The sequence below is a fragment of the Meleagris gallopavo genome, chromosome 5 (genome assembly GCF_000146605.3).
Source record: "Meleagris gallopavo isolate NT-WF06-2002-E0010 breed Aviagen turkey brand Nicholas breeding stock chromosome 5, Turkey_5.1, whole genome shotgun sequence".
Classification (NCBI taxonomy): Eukaryota; Metazoa; Chordata; class Aves; order Galliformes; family Phasianidae; genus Meleagris; species Meleagris gallopavo.
Window position 1 is genome coordinate 3,392,492 of NC_015015.2, and position 26,390 is coordinate 3,418,881.

Genomic DNA, 26,390 nt, shown 5'->3' on the forward strand with positions numbered 1-26,390 from the left:
ATGTTTAATTTTGAGAAAATCCTATGGTGAGCATGAGCACCTCATGCTCATGGGAAAAAAAGAAAAATTAATTTGCTGCACTGCATGTGGAAAAGATTGATTATTTCAACAACAAAAACGACAAGAAGAAAAGTAACGACGATACTGATTGTAGTTTGTAGTGATCACAAATAATATTTGGAATTCAGAGATTTGTTTTAAATTATTGTCAATGAATACAAATGAAATGTTATGTCTCTTAAGATAAAATAATGCATTAATAACAGCAGTATAATCTTACCTGATATGGCAAATCCGCTAAAGCCTACAGCAAGCACTAGGAATGAAATAGCCACTCCTTTACTGTGAGAATATCCCACCACAAGAAGAAGAGTTGCTTCCATACCAAAACCTTGGGAAATTGTAAAGAAAACCAGGCATCAAATTTAGCACGCTCTCATGTGTCACAGACTTTATGGTGGTAACATTTCTTAAGAGACAGATGCAAAACATTACCCTGGAACAGAATAGAATCAGGCATTTCTTTCCTCCCTAAAAAGCACGTGTTCTCACTTATGTCTGATAATCTATATTTTATTGTTTATTGTTGCTTCCTGCCACCTTTAAATTCAAAATAAAAACTGTAATTAGGCTGGAACTAATGAGAGTATACTCTCAGCCTGTGATGAACTTTAAAGCTCGCATCACTGCCATGATTCATTTCTGTAAGTTCAGCCTCTGAGAGACTAGATCTGGAATCTGGGTTCTCTTAGTGCAGAGGGCTCAGATACATGAGTGTCTAAGACTCATTTAGAAGCTATTTATAAGCAGATTAACCCAAAAGAGCTCACCTGCTCCTGTAATAGTTTAAGTGCTTTTAGAACTATCAAACATGTCTTTTGAAATTGGATGTAGGAACAGATGTGTTTATTTTAATGTATTAGCCACATCTACAACACACAAAAAAAACCCCGAAGTATTAGTCGTACATATGTAAAACCATGCAAATTTAATGTTTGCAGTACACTGTGTGCCTATTCAGTTTGTACAAGAAACTTTTCTAATGAGGTGGGAAGCCTTACCTCCACAGTTCATTATCTTTCTCACAGTGGTGGTGGAAAGAATTTGTTTGCTTCTTAAGAAGTCGGCAATTTGTCCCCCAATAGGAACAATAATTGTCATCACTAGATGTGGCACAGCAGATAAGATACCCACCTAAAATAATGATGAGAAATAATAGAGCCTAAATGGCAAGAAAACTGTCATTTTTCATTCTCAGAACCATTCAGACATTGTTTCTCTTTAATTTCAGACATTTTCAAACAAAGAATTTATTAAACTTAGTTTATTAAATGAGTAAAACTAATGATCATAAGTTGTTGTTCCTTCATAGAAGATAAAGAAGACAGAATGCAGAAGTTCTTGTGTATATTAGTGTGAACTTCCTATGTTCCAGTTTTTGGCCGTTACTCCTTGTACTGTCATTACATATCTCTGAAAACATTCTGGTCTTGTCTAATTGCCTCTCACACTTTCAGTGTTTATAAACATTGATCAGATTTCCTCTGTTTTCTCTTCTCTAGGCTGAACAGACCCAGGTCTGTCAGCTTTCTGTCCTGTGGGATATGCTCTAGACCCTTTGACATTGCTATTATTTCACACATAGGTGCTGGTAAATGGCTTAGTAGCCACGAAGGATAAGATCTGAAACCTACAAAGAACAACCACATGAAAATGCAGAACATTTGGGTTTTTTTCTACCTATAAATACTACGAATGTGACTCTGATTCTTGCTTAGTGAAGATGAAGGGTTCGGCTTATTCTTACATACCTTGCTTATTTCAAATCCGAATACTTCCTCAAAGTAAGCAGGCTGACTGATAAGTAACAAGTAGAAAGTCCAGCTTCTACAGAAGTTTGCAACAATTATTGCATAGACTGGCATAGATGTAAAAAACTTTCTCCATGGAGTTTTGTATTTCTGAAACATAAAAAGGGGATACAGTCAATACTTTGATCAATAGCGAATATCTATCTCCCTTTTCTATTCCTACTTTTTACCTATTTTCTAGTAAGTTAATATATACACAATTCTATGTACTCGAATTTCCAGGACTTTAATTGTCCTAAAGTACATGCATCCATAATTGGATACTTTTAAATTTAATATAAAGACGTAAATAAAAATTACACAGTACACAAGTGGGGAAACTCAGTGATCCTTATCTGTACCACAGAATTCAGTTACAGATGCTGCTAGCTCTATAATGTAAACATGAATACACAATGCCCAAAAGTACATTTACTTAAAAGAAATCTCTATCTAAGGTGTCACTTTCATACTGCAAGTACATGTTTTCATCCACATCTTAATCATATATTTTAATATGTAGAACTTGATCTCCAAAATTTGACTTTAGTTTCTACCAAGACTCAGCTGTGAAGCTGTTTGGTCCATATATTTTGCTTTGTTTTATGACTCTTTTTAAATGAATTGTATAATGAAAAAAAGATGACAGATGGGCAGAACTACAGTCCTGCTGAGTGGCAACACCTCTCTGTAAGCTCGGGGTTTGGTCCATCTGTGTTGATTCAAGTGCAGGATCCAGATCCCAGTGAGTGTCTGAAAATTGCCTGAATACTGAATTTTCTTCAAAAAAGTCCAACCCACTGGATAGAATCGTAGAATGGCCTGAGTTGAAAAGGACCACAATGATTATTGAGTTTCAACCCTCCTCCTATATGCAGGGTTGCCAACCAGCAGACCAGGCTGCCCAGAGCCACATCCAGCCTGGCCTTGAATGCATCAGGGATGGGGCATCCACAACCTCCTTGGGCAACCCGTTCCAGTGCTTTATCACCCTCTGTGTGAAAAACTTCCTCCTAATATCTAACCTAAACCTCCCTGTCTCGGTTTAAGACCATTCCCCCTTGACTTATCACTATCCACCCTCATAAACAGCCATTCCCTCTCCTCTTTATATGCTTCCTTCAAGTACTGGAAGGCCACATTGAGGTCTCCCCAGATTCTTCTCTTCTCCAAGCCAAACAAGCCCAGTTCCCTCAACCTTTCCTCATAGGAGAAGTGCTCCAGCCCTCTGATCATCTTAGTGCCCTCCTCTGGACCCGCTCCGAGAGCTCCACGTCCTTCCTGTACTGGGGGCCCCAGGCCTGGACGCAGCACTGCAGATGGGGCCTCACAAGAGCCGAGTAGAGGGGGACGATCACCTCCCTCTCCCTGCTGGCCACCCCTTTTTTAATGCAGCCCAGAACACAGTTGGCCTTCCGGGCTGCAAGCACACACTGCTGGCTCATGCCCAGCTTCTCGTCCACCAGGACCCCCAACTCCTTCTCCGCAGGGCTGCTCTCAAAGGGTTCTTTGCCCAGTTTGTGTGAATACCTGGGATTGCCCCGACCCAAGTGCAGCACCCTGCACTTGGCCTTGTTGAACCGTATCAGGTTTTCACGGCCTCACTTCTCCAGCCTGTCCAGGTCCCTCTGGATGGCTTCCCTTCCTTCCAATGTATCGACGGCACCGCTCAGCTTGGTGTCATCTGCAGGCTTGCTGAAGATGCACTCGATGCCATCGTCTGTGTCATTGATGGAGATGCTGAAGAGCACCGGTCCCCAGACCGACCCCTGAGGGGCACTGCTTGTGACTGGCCTCCACCTTGACACAGAACCACTGATCACAACCCTTTGCCTGCATCCAGCCAGCCAATTCCTAATCCACTGAACCATCCTTCAGATCCATATCTCTCCAGTTTGGCGAGAAGGATGTGTTGAGGGACCATGTCAAAGGCTTTGTAGAAGTCCAGGTAGATGACACCCACCACCCCTTCCCCATCCACCCAAGCCGTCACTCCATCATAGAAGGCCACCAGATTGGTCAGGCACAATCTGTCCTTGGTGAAGCTGTGCTGACTGTCTCGAATCACTTCTAAGCTTCTAGGAGCTTCTGCTCCATGATCTTCCCAAGCACAGAGGTGAGACTCCCCAGCCTGTAGTTCCCTGGGTCTGTCTTTCTCCCTTTCTTAAAAATAGGAGTAATACTTCCCTTTTTCCACTCACTGGGTACTTCACCAGACAACCATGATTTTTCAAATATGATGGAGAGCAACTCAGCAACCACATCAGCCATCTCTTTCAGAACCCCAGGATGGATATTATCCTGCCCCACGCACTTATATACATTCAATTGCATGAGGAGGACTTAGATTTGTTCTACTGTGAGACAGAAACCACTCCCCACATCCTCACCTAGAGGCTCAGGGTCCTGGCAGACACGGGAAGCCTGATCATCCGTGAAGACTGAGGCGAAGCACTCATTGAGTGCCTCAGCTTTTTCTATGTCTGAGGAAGCCAGCTCACTGTTACCTTTCATCAGAGGGGGAACACTCTCCTTGGCCTGTCTCCTCCTGCCTATGTACCTTCAGAACCCCTACTTGATGTCTTTCACATCCCTTGCCAAGTTCAGCTCCATCTGCCCCTTAGCTTTCCTAATCCTATCTCTACACGCATGGACAACAGCCCTGAATTCCTCCCAAGATATACAACCCTGCTTCCACTTTCTGTATATTTCCTTCTTTTCCCTCAGTTTAAGCTGCAGGTCCTTATACAGCCACAGTGGTTGCCTGCCTTCCCTGCTTGACTTCTGGGGGATGGAGAGCCATTGCACTCTCAGAAGAACGTCCCTAAAGATCTGCTAGCTCCTTACATATGCCATTTGTATACTTATCAAATTATACTTAAGAACATCTTGAGAACATTTTCATATGTAAACTATGCATAAAAAAATATTGCCAGTATTTCTAATTCCCTGTTTAATCTAGGTTAAAGTTTTTTTTCTTAGAGGAAATTCCTGAGGTTTGATAGCATGTCTCCAGCAGTTACCTCTGTAATGGGGGATGTTCTTATGAATCTACTAGAATGTTCTATTTCAGCTGGCAGTCTTTCTTGAAAAGCAAATACAGAGTGGACAGGATTTGCTATTTCTGGTGTCTTGAGTTCCTTAAGGTGGTACTTTTCCTCTAGTTTACGAAGATGAACACAATTCAGAAGGGATAAATTAGGAAGGAAAGGAAATGAGCCACTTGAACTGAAGGTAGCATGAAAATCTCAATAAGCTTTCAATTCCAAATGTAATTCTCGCTTTAGCTCTAGCTCTTTTTAAAAATGTATTTTGGAGTAGAGAAAGACCAGACAGGAATTCCAAGCCTGATCCTCTAGCACCTCTGTTCTTTTCATGCAGAAGCACTATTCACCAAGAAACCCTTCAGCAGATTTCAGATCATCCACCGGAAATGTTCAATTGCTGTCTGTCTTAAAATATCCAACATACTACTACTTTTATGTTGATTCATTTTGGTTTTATTTGTTTGGTTTTTATTGTTCCTATCTCATAGGACATAAGTGTATGAATATTCTTACTTCCATTGCACCTAGTAGGTTGGCACTCTCTCCAATGCTTTCTTCTATGTATCGCCTTTCTTCATCTGTGATTGTAGGATGCTTTGCAGGACTCTCGTATGAAACCAAAAGCCAAAACATGTACCAGACTATACCAAAGCTCCCTTTGGAATGGAGAAAAAGGCTTTCAAAAGAAATGCACAGTAAAGTAGCAAAAAAGAAAATATGTGGATAATTGTAACAAATTTAAATGGCAAATGTTGTTAATGCTTCTCTACCAGATCATTGTAAGAGCCAAATCCTGTAGAAAAAATTTCTGTAAAATGCGTGCAGAGCTGTACCACCATGAAGAACTCTGTTTCATTTACAGAGTGACTTCACTGTACATGAATATCATTTATACTCTAACATTAACTTGTACTATGCAATGATACAGCTCCCCTTTTATGTTACACGGTCCATTCAGCTTTAAGCTGCTATTGTTTGATTACTGCACTACACCTTTTTTTTTTACCTTCAAAGGACAAAATTGTGGCACTGTTTTCAACATAGTCACATACCCCCTGAGTAGTTTAATAATTTTCTGTGGCAATTCCCCTTAATTCACATCAATTTACAGTGCAGATTGAACACCCTTGGGCCATTTTTTTTCTATCAGTGCAATTTAATGTAGCAGAACTACTGTGGGTAGAGGGGTGTACTCTAAAGTTACAGGTCTGTAAGAGTGATGTTACCTCTGAGAATCTGGGTTTCTATAGATTTCCATAGCAGGCTGCACTACTACTAGAAGTGATGGTTTTTCCAGTCTTGTTTGATAATGTTGCTCTCCTTTAAATTCAGTTCTTTTATTTTCTTTTTCTCAAGACTGTATTTTTAGATTATGGAGACATTCCTTTTTTGGAGGGGCCTCTTCATGGTAACTTTTACATCTCTACATGGGGTAGAGTAAGGTCATGCAATACTGGAGTGAGATGAGAAGTGCATACCATACACATAGAACACCGAAGACCACCCCGTATATTGCACTAGAATCCCAGCTAAAGGCATTGCAATAACAGCTCCTGCATAGGAACCTACAAAACAAGATGTATATGGATGAAAAAGTGAGGAAATTAAGTCTCAAAGTACTTCTAGGTTACAAATGAAAGAGAGACAAAAATGGAAAGTTACTTACCACAAAAGGAAGTGGTTGCTAACCTACTTCTTTCTAATGGGGGGGCCCACTTGCTCCAAATACCATGGCAGGCAGGGTAGGTGACCCCCTGGGGAATGGGTATGCCACAAGTTAGCTGATGCTGATCAATCAAGCAGTTCATTTTTCTTTTTTGCATGAATATTTGGTTTAACGCTGCTACAAACAAGGTAGTGAGAATGCTTTACTTTCCTACAGCAAAGTCTGAGCGCAGCCACAGGAAAACTTCAGTTTCTATTAAAGTTGCAGTGGGTTTTGTTCATCACTCCTGATTCATTTCAGAAGGCTAATGGTGTAGATAAAAAACATAAATATTCTTTTTTACTCTACCTCCCAGTTCCCAGGGCAGAATAGTGAAGAAAAAGAGAATATAAATGCACAAGTATCAGAATCAAAGGAGGGACAAAAATACAGATTCTCTAGAGTCTTTCTAATGCTGGGCTCAGTTCTGCAACCCAGAGTTTTGTGGCCTTCTAACATTTTTTGATGACCTTCCAACATTCCAAATATAATTTAGCAAATAGAGTTGTCTTTTCCATTGCTCTAAAACAATCAAATAAGATCAACAAGAGTTACAAAAATATAATGTCAGAAGTTATTCACTATCTTTTAATGAACCTTTTCGAGCTCTTAAAGAATTGGGTGGTGTTTTTTGTTTGATTTAAAAGGAGTTACCTTTTATGTCTTTCTTCAAAACCACCCTTTAAGTCACAATGGGAAAACTGCAAGGAAATCACTGCATCTTACAGGGTTGAAATTTTAGAAAACGTAATATGAAATATGCTGTGCTTTTTCCTAGAATTTGTGCTTGAGAATTACTGCGATGTCTGCATATACGGCCACTTTTCTCTTTATTTGATATTTTATTCCGTCTGATAAAGTAGGAAAATGTTGAGTTTATCACTCTCATGTTACAAAAAGCTCTTCAGATGCTTTCTTTCATTTTCAAAGATTTTATAACCAATTTAATGTGCACTTCAGTTTTTGTTACTTAAGATCACATCTTTTTAAGACTGCCACGATGCATTGTAATCCTTCTTCAAACAGTACTGCTTGAGCAGCTTAAATTTACCATTCCTTTCAGCAATATCACAGTAATTACTGATGAAAGAGCTATTTTATTTTGTAGTTAAGCACTTGCATCAGTTTTTTTCCTTCATGGTCAAGCACAACTATGTCCAAGCAAAGTACTTTTCATGATTGTTTCAATATTTATACACTTATAGCTCAAGAACTTGAGTGGAAGCCTTCTAACTTCCAGGCATATCCTGTACCTTGTTTTTGAGTCTTAATAAACAATAAAGTGCATAAAATAAAGTGAACTTGCACAGCCCTTAGGGAGAAAGAAGCAGGAATCTCATGCCTAAAGTCTGAAATAAATTTAGAGGACAGGCTCATTCTTTTCTCCTCTTCAATCACTGTAGAACTCAAATTGATTTTATCAAGAATACGATCAGAGAAGCTATGAGAGGTCAGAGTCTGTGTGAGAATCTTCATTCATTATTTCAGATTTAGTTTGCAGTGCTGGACAGCAAATAACTACTTGAGAATAACAGCAGTGCAAGGCCTGTGCAGAACAGGATTTCAGTAAAACTTCAGTGTGAGTTCTTGCTGGCTTCTCAGCAAGGGGAAGCTTTGTGTAACTTTATAGGTATAGGAAAATCAAATTGCTGTAATTGTGACACTGTACCAAAATATCAGGAGTAAATTGAAAACTTTTTTCCTCGTCAAATGAGATGATTGCTGTTTAAATGCTAATAGTCATTTGCCGGTAATTTTATTTTTTCATACCTCCACAAGGCCCTGCAGGATCCTGACAAAGATGACACACCCGTAATGCACCCTGGCTGCAGATGGTATCAACATGTTGAGGGAGGATGTCAGCAGTATAGCAGCACCAAATACTCTGCAAGGGTGGAAAAAAAAAAGAAGTAAATGAAGTAATTTCAGCAATGTTGCGGAAGACTTACTCCACAGATGTTCACATACCAATAGAAAGAAGTTTAAATGTATGAAATTTACATAGGGAATATGCTAACTGCTGGGCAGGATTAGCATCTACTTTCGTTTAGTGTTGTAGTCTGTGTGATAACACTCAGACCAAGCACAGACATGCAGATATCTATCAATGTCCTGAGTAAATACATCTTGTGTAATCACACCTGTATCTTACTCTTCATACAGCTCCACTCTTCCCCAATTTTTACTTTTCTTTCAACCAAACTGAATTCAATTCTCTCATATCTGGAGAAATTAGAAATTAGAACTCCAAATGTGTTGTTAAAACAGGTAGCTGGGCAGAAGAGAAACTCTCATAGGTGCTTTAATCATAAGAAAGTGGCAGCACGTGTTCACTACTTCTAAAGTAGAATCCCCTCTTACAAATGCCAAAGCAGCAGGAAGAATTTCAAACAGAGATGTGATGTTCTTAAACACAGGAGCATTTTCCATAGGGAATGAATTATCCTTTCTGTTGTTTTTTTCTAGGGGCCACTTACTCATAGATTCTGACTTTGACAGCTTCCCAGCAATTGTGTTATTTAAAGTACATTAAGAAGTACATGCATGAAATGAACCATCATTTTAAAAAAATCCATTTTTAACTGTCCATTTTCTTTGTACAAAGTCATGTAGTGCTGAGAAAAATCCTGGGTGTATGTTAACATCATGGTATCTGATGTGGAACTGATTTGACAGAGCCCTTTAACTTTGGCATGTGTGCTGTAAGTTAGTGAGAAATGGACCTCAGATTAAGGCAGGAAGAAGTTGAGATAAGTTTCTAGAGGAAAACTCGTTTTGAATAAATATATATATTTATATATTATTTTTTTTTGTATTATCTGTTTAAAACTACAGCCTAATGCAAGCACTTAAATAGCAAGTTGAATATATTCCACGTATAAAAGTTTGACAAGAAATGACAGCCATGCAGAGAAATACTGCTTGGCACTTAGAGGAAGCTTCATTAAACAGCTTCAAATCTGATCTTCCGACTGTGCTCCCTGCACTTTGTATCTGATGGCAGGCACAACTTAGCTCTGTGTGCAGCTTCCTCCTGCCTTCATTTGGCAGCATGAGCAGAGCATTTGCTGGGCCTGACTGGTGTATGTGTTTGTGTCAGCAGGTTTGGCCTGACTTTGGTCATTATTCTTAATTTTTGTCTGTTAGCTGTTCTTTTGTAGCTTTGTGTCAGTGCATAGCCTTGCTACAGCTAGTATTAATCAGCACAGCCCTTTTTAAGTCACTGCTCCTAGCAAAATCATGATAAGATAGAACATAAATTGTTCTCTTTATGAGATCTTCAAAATTGTTATGTAACTGTTTATTCAAGGAAATTTAGTATCGTTTTTTATTTCTATATCTGGAATCTGCTTCTGTTTGCCACAGTTGAAAGCCGTGTTTCCTAGAATTTCTTTGTTCTCATGTTCACTATATGTAGCTGTTTCCTTGAATCTGTTCCTTCCAGAAACTAAAGTAAAATGCAATTCAGAGAATGATCTGAGGCATACATCTTCCAAACAAAAAATCTTGCCTGTATTTAGACACACAAGTACTAATGAACATTCAGTTACCCTGAGGATCAGATAACAGAAGAACTCAACAATGTTACTTGAGCGTCAGCTCTCTCTCAGAGCCATGATTTATCAAAGTCTTTCTCAAAAACAGATCCGCAATTTTTCTTCCAAATAGCTATGGAATTGAGGTTAGAATAAATAAGAGTTAAATTTATGATTCTTGGCAGAAATGTCTCTCTAATTTGCATTCGAGAAAAAAAAAAAATAGAAACTACAATTTTAGTTCCTGTCTACTGTAGAGAGCCTATTTCCTCTGTAACTCCCAGTCAATGGTAAATGCATCTTTCATTTGGTTTGCATTTCTTTGCATTTCTCAGTGCACGCTCATAAATAACATTAGTCTTTTGCCCTTCTTACATTTATTTCCACCCTTCCCCCCCCCCATTATAACTAAATCCTTCTTCCTAATAAAGTATTGTTATATGCTTCTGCTTTTTGATACAGATTTCCTGTATGTTTTAAATATCTCAGCTAACTATATTTATAATGATTTCTGGCAAATAAGAATGCATTTCTAAGGAATTTTACTCTCCCACACACCGAGCCCCTGAATTGTTGTATTATTTCAGTTCTTACCATTTTGTTGCCTTTATTAATCTACTGATTTTATGACTTGTTTACATTTTCTCCTCATCCTAACTATTCATTCATCTGCATAAATCTGATGAAAAAGGTCAGACAGATTACAGATATGTTAAGCCATGTTTTTCTGTAGGATCCCCGTGTTTCCATAACAAACAGACATGTGTTGTTCCATAATTGTACTTACTGCAATTGAAAATGATTACGTTTATTTCTGAACAAACATGATTCTCTTTGAAATGAGACTTGGCATGCAAAGGGACAAATATTCCTTCCTATCCAACACTGCACTGCTTTTTTTATACATGTATGTATCTGTCCTCTTAATATTCTGATATCATCTTGAACAGATCAACAGACACTCAGTGGATACACGGTCTTAAGCTACCATGCCTTCCTGTGCATTCCTTTGGCCATGGCTTCTGCAGCAGCATGGACTTGTGCTGAAGGCTTTATATGTCAGGTACAAATACCACCAGACTTCAACGTTCCTTAGAGAGGAAGCCAGATCCTGCTGTATTGTACTGAGACCAGCTGAGGAATTGCAAGTAGCTGTGCTGTTGAATTTTCATTCAGAGGTGTCCATAAGCATTTGTTTCATGCTGGGCATGTTCTAAAAACCACAAGACATATCTAAATTCCATGGCATAAATTAAGAGCTTTAGTAGATTTAAGGTAAAATCTGGGAAAAACTGCAGCAAATTACAGAGATGGAGCAGCCAATGACAATGCCATTATTCTCTGCCTTGGCGTTAGGAGGGAACTAAACTGTTGTGATATCCCTTCAACAATGCCTGGATAGGAGGGAAAATTTCTTTCTGACCCCAAAACAGCAACTGGTTTAAATATATAGAAGAATTTAACCATACACAAAGGACAAATTAATAAACATGGTAGTAGTGTGTGAGGGAGGAGGTAAAAATGTAAATCCTAGCCCACAAAAGTGACTAGAATCCTTGAAAGAAAGAATTATGCTTTGCTTATCTGTTTCCATTTCTAGACTCAGTAGATTCAGTCCCAAAAGACAGGATCTAACATTGAACCTCAGTGTTTTACTGACAAAAGCATAATACAGAGGTTGTGAGCTGGGACTTGGTCCTTCTGTAATACAAGGAGTAATAACAGCAAAATCATATTTGACTAAGAGACATTCGGGATGGGAACAGAGGAAGGAAATGACTCTGACAAGTCAGGAGAAATACTTAGAATGGAATGAAGTTGTGGGAAGAATTAATCTTTTTGATTTTCAAGCCAGTTGGCTCGTTTTTCTCTTCGGGGAAAAACTAAAGAGAAAGAAATGCACTTATTTTCACTTCTGGATTTCTAATCTCTGTGAAGTCTCACTATTCACATCTGCTTTTTTCATGCAATTCATATTACATGAGCATTCTGCATGGAAGCGCATTATAGATTTGGTTACTTGGTTGAAAGAAGTGTCAGCTTATAAACTGAACTGAGAACAGTGGGAATACAGATGCTTGCCAAATGCTGAACACCAGATGGGTGACATATTGGGTTACGCATATGATATCTGAAATTAAGGAGTCCTGGTTGGAAGCATCCCTTTACCCAAAGGACTGGCAGTGAAAATTGCTCCAATGACTCCATAAACCTAGAACTCTTTTCCCATGCGCATGGAAGGACTCATTCCCCAGCTGTCAGAATCTAGTGCATTTCATTGATGTCATTCTTTAATGTCACTGAAGATTTAACATTATCTATGTCTCCTTATTCTCAGATAATTGTGGTCTACTTTCATTAAAAATAAACTGTTAGACAAAATAATATGTCAAATCTAAAGCATATGCAGTACCTTAACTGCTGTTCATCTTGTAAATAAGGAAAAAGAGATAGCTGTATATGTTCAAAATAGTAAATTTAGCTATGTATTTCAAGAAGAAAGTGCTTTAAGATGCTTAAATATATGCATTATGAATGAGTTATGAATGTCATGTCATTGAAATCCAAAATAATTAAAGAATAGTAAATGCTGGTCACCTAAAACTAGAAAACAAGATGGTGTATGCTTGGATGGAATGAAATTGGGAGCTATGAATGCATAGAAGGTGTCACATCAGATTTTGTTATAAACTAAACAAGTTTTCAGTGACTTTACTAGAACAACCATCAAGAACAGTAACTGAATATATTTCACCTCCAAAAAGTCAATGATCATCATTTCACCTAAAGCCTCTCTGTGGAATAAGAAAGTTTTTTTGTTGTTGTTGTCATGATTTCTTAGGAAATCTTGAAGAAGTACAACATTCCATAGTGCTACGGTAAATTAAATCAGTTGTTCTGATTGAAAAGAGGAACTTGTGGAAAATAAAGCCCATATTCATTTTTGTGACACACGACCTCTCTACTTCACAATTTTACAGTAATACTGATCACAATATAAGGACTTGATTTTAATTTGGTAAATTATTAGTATTGAACATTTTGTACAAGTTATTATCTTCTCTTTTAATGCTGTCTGAACTTTTTTAGTGGTTCAATTAATTGCTTTTAGCACCTTGAGAATATTTCTTTGCATGGGTATGCACAGTGCGGTGCCTTTTTTGTCATCATCATGGATGAATTACTATGATCACCAGTATTTAATGACTCTTCATTGATGTGAATGCTTCCCCATTTTTTCCCACAGTCCTACAACAGTTAAGCCAGTAGTAACTGAGCACAAGTCTTGCATATAGGCAGTTCTTCATACAAAATCCAATATTTGGCCACTAACAAACATAGAACATTTTTCCTGGTCTTAGATGAGATCCCTCTGTTAAGTGAGGATGTAAACTAAAGAGGAGTGAAAACATGAACATTTCTTTAAAACTTTCCCAGTGTAGCCTAAAAATATTATTGCGATTTCCTTCCTTACAGAAAATAATGTATTATGTTGATGAAAGAAAACTTATTTTATCAAACATATATTAAAAGAAACTAGGTCTTGATTATCAAGAAAGAACATATAAGGACCTGTGCTTGTCTAGGAGAAGTCCAGAGCAGGAGCAGCTCTGGCAGCTGCAGGTATTTCATATAAAGTAAGTTTTTCAGACTATTTTATCAGCTCAGGATTGCTAAAATTTATCTTCTGCTCTGACTTCATTGACTATCATTTATTTTTCGACAAACCTCCTACAGAGGGCCAGCAACAAAACATAGAGTTGATTATGCTATTTTTTCTTTTCTTTTTTTTTCACAATCCAAATAATTTCTTGTCTGTGGGGAGCTACAAGGCTGGATATTGGATTAAAACTTTTTTTTAATGTTTTTATTAGTGAAATGTTTAAGCAAAAAATACAAGAGCTTGTCTGTAAGCATGCAGAGATTTATCAGGATCATTTTTTCTGCAGATCTTGCTAGCAATGTCAATTTATCTTCATTTTTTCTTTGAGTTATCAGTACGTTCAGTCACTGTATATTTCAGATTGTTAGCTGCTACTTAACATTCCCTTCTTACAAGGTGTCTCTCCACCTATACTGTGTGATGAGGGTCTTCTAAGACTTTGATATAGAGCATTTTGAGGATTCAAATTTGCTATATATATATCTGCAGGTTTTGAAGATGAGCAAATTCCAAAGTATTCCCAAGTCTTTTAGTAGAACAGACCTTGCAAGGCCTGACTGAGCCAAGTGCCAGAGAGAAATGCCATGTATAGAATGTCTGTCAGGAATATGAAGTCCCTTTTTGACCTTCTGCCTTCACTGAGTTCCATTATTACCACTGACACATAGAAGTCAAACCAAGTCCCCAAATACTTCTCACAAAGATCCGTTTGCTCTTCAGAGATATATTTGATACAGAATGGTTTTTTTTTGTTTGTTTTTTGTTTTTTTTTAAAAGACTTCGGCACATGATTACAGCATCATGATAATTGATGCTGGATGTAAACCCTCCTGGGTCATTAAATTCTGATCAATGCTCTTCCCAGCAAGTGGATTACATCATCCTTTCATAAGCAGATGAAGTTCCAACTCAGAAGTAATTAGCATGTGCCCCACTTATCTTGGAAGCATTCCCAGCTTGTTACTTCCTACATCTGATAGATATCTTGCACTCATGTTGTCTTATTTTAGCAGTTCTGATATCTGCTGTTTAACCCAATAGCAATCCTATCTTCCTTCTTTTGCATCACTAAGCAAGCTGGGCCCTCTCCATCCCATCTTCCTTTTCTTCATTCATTTGATCACCCAATTAGCCCTCTCTCTCTCCTGTTTGAATTCAGCTAGGGAATCTCTCAAACTGTAGTTTTGTTTTACAGCTCATTATACCCATATATGTCAAGATAAAACTCAGACACATTCCTTCTAGCTCATTAGCTTTGGGTTGGCTGCTCTTTAAATATGTAATTTGCTAGATCATGTTTCAAACCTAGACCGTCTCATTCAAATTATCTTACTGAGTTCCAGGTTTTGGACTGTGATTCATAACTACCTCTCAATTTAGAGATATATGATGCAGTTATAAAATAAATCATTCATGTTCATACTTCAAAATATTTTATGGATCTGGCAATGTATAAATTCAGAAGCTATATTTGCACTGCCTGGTGGAGTGTTTTCTGGTATGTAGGCTAAGAATTATAGATGACAATATCCTCACTGCTTGGGTTAAATGTGGATTCTTTCAGAGCAAAATGACAGCGACATTAATATTTCTATGCAACCAGCCTAAATTGCATTCTGTAGCATGAAATCCAGTGTTGATACTGTATTGGGCCGAAATAACAAAGCAGGTAGAAGTGATTGTGGATACTTGTTGGGAAAAGTGACTGGCATTAACTACGCTGTGTCAGAGAGGACTAGATTTTCCCCTTTGAAAGGTTATGAGAAATCATACATTCAGCAGGGATTCTGGAGACTGAAGACCTGGGAGAGAGCTGGAAGAGAAGTTACTTGGCAATACTGATATATTTGGATGATATCTTCTATTCTATATCCAAATAATTCAAAAAAATCTGCCTCTTGTGGACTGATAGTACTCCACTTAGAGTAACACAGGTTTTCTCAGAAAAAAAAAAAGAAGAAAATAATAGTTTAGCCTATAATGTTAATGATAAATACAGAGCTTCCAAGCAAATTTCTAACGCTGTTAATGATGATTTGCTTACTTCTACCTTATGTCAATGTAAAGAGTGCTTGTACTAACTTCTGAAAAAATTGCTTTTCATCATATTATATTGTGACAATTGTTTTTGCATTTTTCCAGCTGTTTCCCCATGCTTCAGTGGTTACCTTCTTGACTGCAGACTGTGAGTAGTCAGTTTGGAATATTTACATTACTTATACTCATGTTTATTCAGTGTGTACCTGCCGTGTCACTTGCTCATTCCCTCTGTAAACTAAATAACCTAAGTAATCCTGATAATATTTCTCTTACTCTGGTTATCTTTTTCACTTCATAGTCATGCTGATAATCCTCCTTGGGATATTCTCTACTTCAATTTGCTTATTTGATATGAACTAAGTGAAAATGAACCCCATATGGGGAGACATTCTGCAATGTTACATCATCATTCTGGCTTATCTCTAGCTCTGACTCATTTCTGCTTACTTTGTTAACCTTTCTACTGTGGACATATCCACCTTAAATGCCCACCATGACAGTTCATGGCTCTATGAATGATAGACAGAATGTAGTGGGTTTTTTTCTGAATCAGGTCCTTCGTTTGCATAAAATGACATAGGGCTAATGAAGCTGGGATTATGCCATGAATATTAGAGTGGTCAGTGAACTCAGCTGCCTAGCAAACAGACAGGATAAGCTAACTTTAACATTAGGGGGAATGCTTATTCCCAAGTGCCAGTCTTTGGCTGAACGTACTGCATGGAGAGAATTGCTTAAAACCAATCTATCCATTAAGAACCTGTGGCCAGAAGGCATACTACAGCAGCTCTATCTGTCTTTTTAAAAATGTGATAAAAACAAGTTACTTTCATTCATACGTGTAGAAGGGAGGAGGGGGATGTGTCTGTGTGCCTTTCATACTAAATCCTATTACAAGCCTTTCATGAAACATTAATATGTAAAAGCCGACCTCCCGTCATCTAATCTAGTATAATAAGGGCTTGGGTACATTATTAATTTTTGTCACACATCTGAGCCCTCCTTTATCAACCAAAAACCCCATCCAAATCCCTTGTTGCACCATTATATTGTGAAAACAGCTCCATCATTCACGACAGAAAAATGGAAAGACCCTGAGCCATATGGCAGAGGGAACAGCAGTACCAGCCACCCGGAGATGGTTCTCCGGTCCCCTACTTGCAGTAACTGGTGCTTAAAAGACTCTGCAATGCAGTAGGGTAACAAAATCATCTCATTTTGTTTTTCTAGTATGGATTTTTTGGATTTTTTTTTTTTTTCCCATGCAAAATAGGCTGCTCTGCCTGGAAACAGACAAACCTAACACCAGTGTCTGGGACTGTAGCCCAGTTGAATCTGCATGATTTTGAACTGAATCATGTCTTCAGGAGTTCAGAATTTGGCTCCAGTCTCACCATTCTGTGGTTATGCACCAAAAAAAACCTACAACATATTATATCTACCTATGGCAGAATGTAAAGATGTGTGGTTGCTTTCTATTTCAGTTTATATGTTTTGTTTGGTTGTCGTTAAGACTAAGTTAAGGAGTAAGGAGTTAAGGACACGTTAACGGCAGTGAAAATGTCTGGGTCTGAGATGAAATGCTCTCATATAGTTGTCTGAAATATCAGTCTATTCATGAAAATAATCCTACTGGATTATGTGCTGGGTATGAGGTTTTAGCCCTTGATAACAAGATGAATGGCACTTGGAAAACAAGAATTTGAAGAGAGAGTTTGATTTTTATGTATTTTCATTCAGATTGGAATGTGACAATGATGGAGAGGTCAACAGAGATGAAAGATAATTGAGTTGTAGAGAAATTTAGTGTAGTTCTGTAACGATGATCCTTAATGTGAATAGTGCCAGGATTTGTGGTTTAACAGATAATGGGAAATACAAGTCATTATCATGGAATTATAAGGTAATTTGTTATATATTTTTTTTAACAAATTGTCATTCTATTCTGCTTTCATTAGGTCTTTGTGTAACACAGTTCTAACGATCAAATATATACAAGTAAGTTAAAATAGCCAGCATTGCTTTACCAAAAAGTCTGTGATTATTACAGATCTATTTTTGAAACACTATTTGGGATCTAAGGTCAAAGACTGCTTTTATATTCTAAATATGTAACTGCACACCTGGGAATGAATTCCTGAGCATGTATAATCTAACAATGACCCATTAACTTCAGAGAATCATTCCTGAGTAACAGTAAGTATGTGTTTAACCTGTTACTTCGTAAATCAATGAGGAAATATTGCCACAACATAATAAGGCTTTTGTGAGGACAATGGTTTAATTACAGATTTTCATTGTGTCTTTAAACTATTTTTAAAGGATATATCAGAAGTTAAAATATAACTGGTTACTTTCAATATTTATGCTTCTTATACCCCCATTTATCTGGCTGCTTCTTACTGATTCTTGTTATATCTTTCAATTTTTACATCTTTCTAAAACACACATTTATATCCAATGCTTTTGGTCTTTTTTTTTTTCAATAGAGCTATTTGCATGTTTTATAATCAAGTTATTTCCAACTATTGTTTTTTATATACTGATACATTGCATATACAGTTCCTGCTATTATTTCACTTTATAACACGATATTCTATTTTTAACTACTTTTGTGACTCTCCTGTAACCCATTTATGATTTTTTAAAAAAAACTCATATTAATACTCTTACCCAAATTACTTGCAACAATCCACAGTAATTTCCACTGACCTAAATACACCGACCATTCCAAAGACAGAAAAACACACAGGATTACATTGACTTCCTTACAAGAGGATCACATAGAATAGCTTAAAATCTCACTCAGCATCACAGCTTTCCAGAGCTTTCCCACTCCCTGATGGAGTGTATTATTTTGTGTATTATGTGTATTATGGATATGTATTATTTTGAACAAAATCTTTACCAAGTGATCCTTAATTTATCACCAGTTTGTGCTGATTTTAGTTTTACTAGTGAGCTTATCAGCATTCCTGAAATGGCTGATGAAATGTGAATATAGCAGTAGGTCTTGTTTAAGGACTGTTTAGCATGATCATAGCAGTAGATATGTCCTTGAACATTACTTGCACATTAATCTCTTCATACTAGTCACACTGGTGGAGTCTGTCTAGCCTAACTGGAGGCATTCACTTGGTTGTGAAAAACACAAGAGGGGGCTCCATCACACTGCATTTGACTTGGGCAAATATCCTGGTAACCTGGTGTCTGATACAATATACAGCAGAAAAAAGCATATTCTCAGAGAGAGAAAATCCCTAGAATTGTTTTAAAGCATTTAAACATCTTGGCTATCGTGTTCCATTTAAATCAAATATGCAAATTAAATTAGAAGACTACCAAAGCACCGATTTTTTTCTTCCTTTTAATTAGAGGTGTTCAGCTACTGAGAATTTTTCCTTTTTTAAAATTTGTTAAGAGGCAAAGTCTGATTAACCCCAGCTAAAGTTATTTTAATGACTTAAGTAGAAATTAAGACTTAGTGTGTTTAGAAGAGTGAGGATTTCATAATGTTTCTATTCAAGACTTAGTAATTGCATAATGATAGCCCCTCTGGAGAGAGCCATTCTCATGCTCACATGCAAACCTGTAGTTTAAAAGCATTAAAATGAGACTTATGCTCTTAAATGGCATTAACTGTCAGTATGAGTAACAGCTCTGCTAATTACATAGTTTGGATACACTGTATTAATGCATTAGAATTGAGTTTACTTATTTCCTTGCACTTTTTCAAGGAAAAATACCTATAAACAAAGCAAAAATATCTCAGGTTCTTCTCACAGAAACCCCACTCAAACTATTGAAAACTCACTGTGACTTTAATGAAAAACACAGCACCGAATCCCCAGTAATCTCAAAAAATATTATCACTTTTTATTAATTCTTTTGAGAGAAAACTTTGATATTACTCATCAGAATGAATTGTAAGCAACAAGCATTTATCTTACTTTGGACTTGTTCATCTGTTTTTGACCCTACAGCCTCAGAAGCTCTGAATCATTGCTGTTTTTTGTTCTTGATGAAGATATTTAAGTAAACATCTCTACAGAAACAATTCTGCTCCCGTTGTAGAGCAACATGGGGAGAAGAGAATTGTAGTATAAGGCTGTACATAAATTCATCTATGAGGAAGAACCTCAATTAAATACAAACTGTGCTGGATGCTTTGTGACAAAACACTTTCTCTAGTAGCTCAGAGCACATCTCAATACTCTCTGCTATCATTGTGTAATGCTTCCTTGATGGCAAGATTCATTGCTGATTGACCTTGAGAAAAGATATTGCTGAAATAAGCCCTGCAAACAGAACTCCACACTGCACTTCTGTTGTTCCTCCAGCCTACTGTGGCTGGTTGCACATTAATTTTATTCCAGTCCTCCTCTGTAAGAAGAGTTCTCAAGCCTTGTAGCAAAAGGGAATCCTCTATTTCTACACATGACTGAAGAGTTACAAGTTTAAAGCTTCACTAATTGCAAATGAGGGCCCACCTGAAGCCCAAGTCCATGTCTTTTGGAATGTGCTGAATGTTCCTTCTTTCTATGGAAGTAAACAAAGGTTGACAGGTTCACTGACCTGGGTTTGTTTAGTCTCTTCTTCCATGTAATCAGTGATAGAACTAGAAGGAATGGCCTCAAGTTGTGCCAGGGGAGGTTCAGGTTGGATATTAGGAAAAATTTATTCTCCAAAAGAGTGGTCAGGCACTGGAATGGGCTGTCCAGAGAGATGTTTGAATCACCATATCCAGAAGTGTTCAAGAAACATTTAGATGTTGTGTTAAGGGATGTGATTTAGTGGGGAAATATTGGTGGCTGGTGGACAGTTGGTCTGGATGATCTTGGAGGTCTTTTCCAACTTTGGTGATTCTCTGATTCTAAATGCCACTGATCACTGGCAAAGTAAGTGCTCAGGAGAAGTATTTCTCAGTGCTCTCTGGAATTTTCAAAGGTGGTTTTATCTGAGCATGTTGGTTCTATAGCAGTGTAAGCCTTCTATAAATGTATACCTAAAATAAAGCATTTCCCTAATTGCTGGGCTGTGAAGACTATAACAAAATTATCAGTGATGAACAATAATTGAGGCCAAAGCTATCAACAGCAAACTTCTGAGAAACTCAATTTACTACTTAAAGATCTGTAAATCACTGTATGTGTGTAAATTGATATATGTGATGTGTCAGAAGTAATGGGGGGATCTATGCATGATAAGAGCAATGGTTCAAAGCAGAACAAAATATCTGTGCAGCAGGAGCCTTGAGTTCTACAGTTAGCAAAGAATCTCAGTTAAATGCTACCCATTTAAAGGCTCTACTGAAAAGAAAATATATTAGAAAGTTCAGAGCTTGGTGTTGCTGATTCTTAATTGGCAGGAGGCATTTTAAAATAAGGGTGGAATCAAAACAAAAGGTTTCAGCCCAGCTTGAAATGACTGCATTGTGTGTAGAAAGGTGTACCTGATACCACTGGAGGGTCGTTTCTTCTATGTGTTATGTCTTAGTGACACTTTCACGTTCTATCAACCCAATCTCTATAATTGGTTGCTAGACTGAATCCTAATGTCAAACAAACTCAGTTCTGTGCACTTTGCTACACCCTGTTAATAAATAAAGCTCACAAAACACACCTTAACCCTCTTCCCAGTTTCCATCCTTGAGACTCTTGACACTTGGGAATCAGTTTTTCATTCACACTATCATCTTTTGATACAATAATTATTTTTTTCCACTCTCAGAGAATGAATTACTCTCCCTCTTGAAAAATCTGGATTTTTCTTCAACTAAGACCTGTTCCTCATAGCTTGTCTTGAATCTGGTGATGCTATAGTAGAGACTTATTTTTTACGTGGAGGATATCTGAAGTTATATTTTCTATATAAATCCAAATCTGCCCTGAGTGCAAAGGAAACTGTTGATCTCACAAATTCAGTGATGCTTAAAATAATTTTAAAAACGTCTTGTTTGTCATCCACCATAGTTTGAATGGAGCAGCTGAGGCTGAAGAATATATAAAACAACAGAACTTTACAGCTTATGATGTAATATAACTTCTAATGGTACTTCAGGCTCCCTGACTTCTTCTGATGTGTGGTTTCTTTCAAAAGGTGTAGCCATCAAGCTTTGCACCTTATTTTGAGTGTCATGTGACCCTACAGCGAACCCTTCCCTTTCAAGCTGAATATACAGATGTCAAAATCTGTAGCAGGGTTTGGACTCCTTGACGTGTTGTTGTTCCAGCCATCTAACAAGTCTCTGTTCTAAGCCATTTTTTATCTGCAAGCTAAATAAAAGTCACAGACACCATCTATATTTTACCATTTGCAATTCCTAGCAGCTAGTTCCTTTAATCTGTGGTTTATCTGATCATTTCCCTCGTTGTTGTTTCAGAAGTTTCCACGATGCTAATAACAGATCACAAATCTATGAAAAATTGAGTTAAAGTATGTCCAGGTTAGCAATTAGAACTGGCCTACCTTTACTGATGTAAGTGTAAATATCCATAAAGAGGAAGAAAACTTGATTGACCGAGGTCAGATAGAACGTGTAAACAAACTACTGAGATTTCTTGGGACTCCGTGCTTTTGTCTTGTAAATCTTTGTAGCTGCTGCCACATTAAATCTCTATCGATTCTAATTACTGACATTACTGGGGCAAACAAGGACAGGCTTTTGTTTCTCTGACTCAGATTCCTCAGTCTTAACTCAGGTAAGACTTCCATTGATCCTGAGAAGCTAGGCTCTGCAAAGATGCAAAAAAAGCTCGAAGAAGGAACCTTTTAGGCAGCTGTTAATTGTTATTCGAAATAGCCTTTTTAGATTTCTGAGCTATTAACAAAAAGATGGCACCTGTAAACTCACAGACAATGCATATCCCACTTCCATATACACGTTGCATTCTGGGTTTGTTTATCAATGGAGGGTTATCTCAGTTACAAAGGATCTGTAATGTAGACATCTGTCTAAAAGCCATTCACCTTGGAGAGAGTATTTTTGCCATAGCTCCCCTTTCTCAAATATAAGCCAGCTTTCTTCCCAAGCAAAGTGTCTCCATCAGCCTATGCCTACCCTTGATGCTGCACACTTCGGAGAAGAGATAAAGGTATACATTGCTGATTTTAGTATCCATTTACACTTAGCTTGTTATGGTTTTGAAGACTGGCACTAGGACCTTTGCTGTGTCGTCGACCGATGAGCCTGGGGCATTAAGAATGGATGTGAAAGCGTCATGTGTCTTGAATACTCAGCGGATCTAATTAACAGGTAGAATCGCACCCTGGGTGCTTGAAAAATGGCCAGACACCATAGAAACCAGTCCTTAAGTCCCCGCACCATCTGCACTTTCTTTTCATTGTGTAAGTCTCATGGAAACGTGTTTTTCGACCATTCTACGTTCGTTTGCGTTAATGGAAAATTCCTGCCGATGGTTTTCTTTTTCATAGGAAAAAAAAAAACAAAACACATTCTTTCGGGAAAAAAATATATATATATTCATCTCTGAGGCTTTGAGGAAACAATGGATCTTTGAACTTGCCTCTGAATGCGGCTCTTTAGAACAGCGCTGCCACAACCTCCCCGAGCTAAATTTGAACGAGAAAATAACGAGAAAAGAAACAAACGCCGAGAGATCCCTCGCGAAACCAGAGAGCGGTTTGGGAGGGAGGGTGGAAACGGCCACTTCTCCAGGTTTCCTACTTTCCTTCTTTAGAGCTCCTACATCCCGGCCGGGCGGACGTTTTTTCGGGGCCGCCCCGGGCGGGGAGAGCGGAGCTGAGCTCCGGGCCAGGAGCCGCCCCTTTGTCTGCTCCCCCCCGTGCATGAAACTGGGGAGATTTAGGTCGTCGTTACCTGTTGGCTGCCAGTCGGGACGAGATATACCCTCCGGGGATCTGGGTGATTATGTAGCCCCAGAAAAATGAGCCGTGGATCATGCCAACCGTCTCAGGATCCCAGTTAAACTTCGCTTTCTTCCAGAGCCAAGGAAACCGGGAGAGAAGGAAAGAAAGAGAAGAGGAAAGCTGTAATCGTGCTAGATTAAAGAAAGTTCCCGTAAAAAGCTTCACCGTGCCGGTCGAGGGATGCACGAGGCCAGCGATGGCACCCGGGACAAGGAGCTCCTGCTGCCTCCCCTTCCTACCGGATCCTCACCGCACCCACACCGACAGCCCCCCGGATGGAAGAGCAGCAGAATCGCGCAGACCCCCCGGCAGGGATGAGCGTGGGCTTGCTGTCCCGTTACTCGTCTAGGTGTCACACAGCCTCTCGCCCGCTACGCTCTAAGCAGATTTAACGAGGCATTTTAACGCCTTTTCAATGCAAATTCTTTCATCCTGCTTTAATCAAACATTCCTGCTTAACCTCCCCGTATACGTTTCACCCTCTTACAGTCGGTTTATTCGGTGTCTTCCTTTCCCTATGTTTATTTTACGAGATGGCTGTGTTTTCCTAAGTGATGTGCAAAAGGAATCTGCCCGCTCGTTTTTTGCCCCAAACGGCTTTGCGCTGGGAACTACAACTGAAAAATAAACATTATTGGCAGAAATGATTTATCTTTCCCCAATGAAGTTTCCGGGCTACTAAGGGCGGCGGGGGGCGGGCAGATCCGAGGGGCGGCAGGGGAGCATCCTTGCGGCAGAGCCCGGCTGCCTGCGCTGAGGTGCCTGGTCTGAAGCTGGGAAGTGCACCCAGAGGGTATGGGAGCTACGAGGGAAGGATTCCCACCTCTTTAATAATTTTTCCTCCTCGGTGTATGGTGCTGTTATTGACCATGTCCACGATGGCCACTCCCAAGTTACATCGGATCCCGAAGGAAATGCAGAATCCCAGTCCACTCATGATGGCAATGATGTACCTCCGGGGCAGCCCGAAGCAGGTACAGTCGCAAAGCGGGGCTTTCTTCTCGGGCATTTCCATGGGCTTCCCATCTTCCGTCAGCTCGATGGTGTCCCCGGGCTTCTGCCTCTTCTCTAGGACTCTGATCGACACAAGAAGGGAAAGTCAAACCCTGCCTCCCCGCTGCCTGAATGCGAAGCCACCTCGGGTAGCTGAAGGCTTAAGTTCACAGCCCCCCCGCCCCTTCGGCTTGCTTTGGATGTTTACTCCTTGTTTTCCGTTCACCTTCAGCTGTTCTTCAGCTGTGACCTGTGGGAGTCACGATTAGTCATCCCCGGCTCCCTTCCGCCCCGCGACAGCCCGCTGCAGAAACCCAGGGAGGAGCTTTAGCTGAGAACTGCTCATCTATCATTAAAGACTTCTGCGTAAATATGTAGGACGCATTAAGAAGACATCATCTGTAGCCACTGCAGAGGCGCCATGTTGGGCAGCCCAAGAGGTTGAGCACGGAAACTGGAACGGTGTTCTGGAGAAGATTTTATTCTCCCTCCGCCGTACCAGAAACACCAAGGGGAACCAACTCTGCGTGCATTTTGCTTCTGGATTGGGAACAATAGAAAGACTACCAGAAAGGGTGGGGAGGCGGTATTGCTACTTATTTTCGATTTGCAAAATGGCTGGCACACGCAGTGGGGGAAAAAAAACCCACCAAACATGACTGGCTTTGGAGAACTGACGACTCCAGAGAAGTCTTTGCTAAAGATCGCATCTACTCAGCTAGGGTTAGGTTTCCTTCCTAACTCAGCTCTGAGCTCGATCTCACCGTTCCCACTTCCTTGGTTTTACACGGGAATCCTATTATCTCCGAGAAATCTATGTGCAGGAATCTGGAGGGTGCTGGCCGTTTGAAGCTATGTCGAATCAACAGAAAAAATACCGAATAATGACCCTCCCTCCTCCCCCTTTAAAAAAAAAAAACGAAAAAAAAAAAAAACGAAACTTTACCCCCCTAACCCCGCCCAAGCCCCCCCCCCCCCCAAAAAAAAAGTCCCAACCCCGCAACCAGTGAAAGCTTACTTAGCAGTTTCTACCTCTTCTTTGGTGGAAATCTTTAAAAATACCGAGTGGATAATAAAAGATATCGGATGTATCAAGCCGATGCTCCATGCTGAATCTCTGAAGCTTCTCTTGCAGCAAGTGAGATATTGGAAAGGCAGAAATACTAACTTTCATCTTAGCTCCGTTCTTACCGAGGAGCGAGTGCTCCATTTCCCGACGCTGGGCTCTCTCCTGCCACTGCCCTAACCCACGCCTTAGGAGTGTCTTCTCACCTCAGACATTCTCTTCGGAGGAGCTGCTCTTTGAGGTTAACTCATCCGGCTAATAGGGCGCTAACAATTAGCAGAATTGTTGCCTGTGCCTTGAAGCAAATGGGGTGACTTTATCCCATGGTTACTCGGTTGAAATCCTAACGATTTTTATTTGCCGGGGGAATTATTTCCGTCCTTTAATACTGCATCGTTTCTTATTGTCTTAAATTGCGAATACAAGAAAATACTCTATTTTTATGTTAAAAATTCGTTTGTGCGAATAAAAAGATGCACGAATGTCCTCCCATTAAACGGGATTATCTTCCGGAAGACGTTAGCACATAAGGGACGTGAAAAGTATTTGAATTCCTAGAGTCGGAAATAAAATAGGTCAATCCTATGCCTTGGAGAAAA

The 26,390-nt window shown here is 39.1% G+C and overlaps 1 protein-coding gene and 1 long non-coding RNA gene across 3 annotated transcripts in view; one reads left to right on the forward strand and one right to left on the reverse strand.

The window, feature by feature from the left end:
* Nucleotides 1-26,390, forward strand: part of LOC109367628 — a 173,445-nt gene that overhangs the window by 97,275 nt on the left and 49,780 nt on the right. Inside the window, exon 3 of the long non-coding RNA XR_002114870.2 lies at nt 15,945-15,987. This is a non-coding gene — a long non-coding RNA (uncharacterized LOC109367628). The remainder of the gene's footprint in view (nt 1-15,944; nt 15,988-26,390) is intronic.
* SLC17A6 (solute carrier family 17 member 6) overlaps nt 1-26,390 on the reverse strand; it is a 31,460-nt gene that overhangs the window by 3,310 nt on the left and 1,760 nt on the right. The window contains exons 1-10 of one of the 2 annotated variants that reach the window (XM_010710712.3): nt 24,952-25,158; nt 24,556-24,808; nt 23,683-23,801; nt 8,373-8,487; nt 6,564-6,651; nt 6,376-6,462; nt 5,411-5,553; nt 1,812-1,961; nt 1,062-1,194; nt 281-391 (exon numbers count right to left, since the gene is read on the reverse strand). In XM_010710712.3, coding sequence (XP_010709014.1) covers nt 281-391; nt 1,062-1,194; nt 1,812-1,961; nt 5,411-5,553; nt 6,376-6,462; nt 6,564-6,651; nt 8,373-8,487; nt 23,683-23,801; nt 24,556-24,747 — 1,138 coding nt within the window. In that variant the 5' untranslated portion in view covers nt 24,748-24,808; nt 24,952-25,158. Of the gene's footprint in view, nt 1-280; nt 392-1,061; nt 1,195-1,811; nt 1,962-5,410; nt 5,554-6,375; nt 6,463-6,563; nt 6,652-8,372; nt 8,488-23,682; nt 23,802-24,555; nt 24,809-24,951; nt 25,159-26,390 lie in introns of those variants that run through there. The other variant, XM_003206097.4, reaches the window with a different exon arrangement.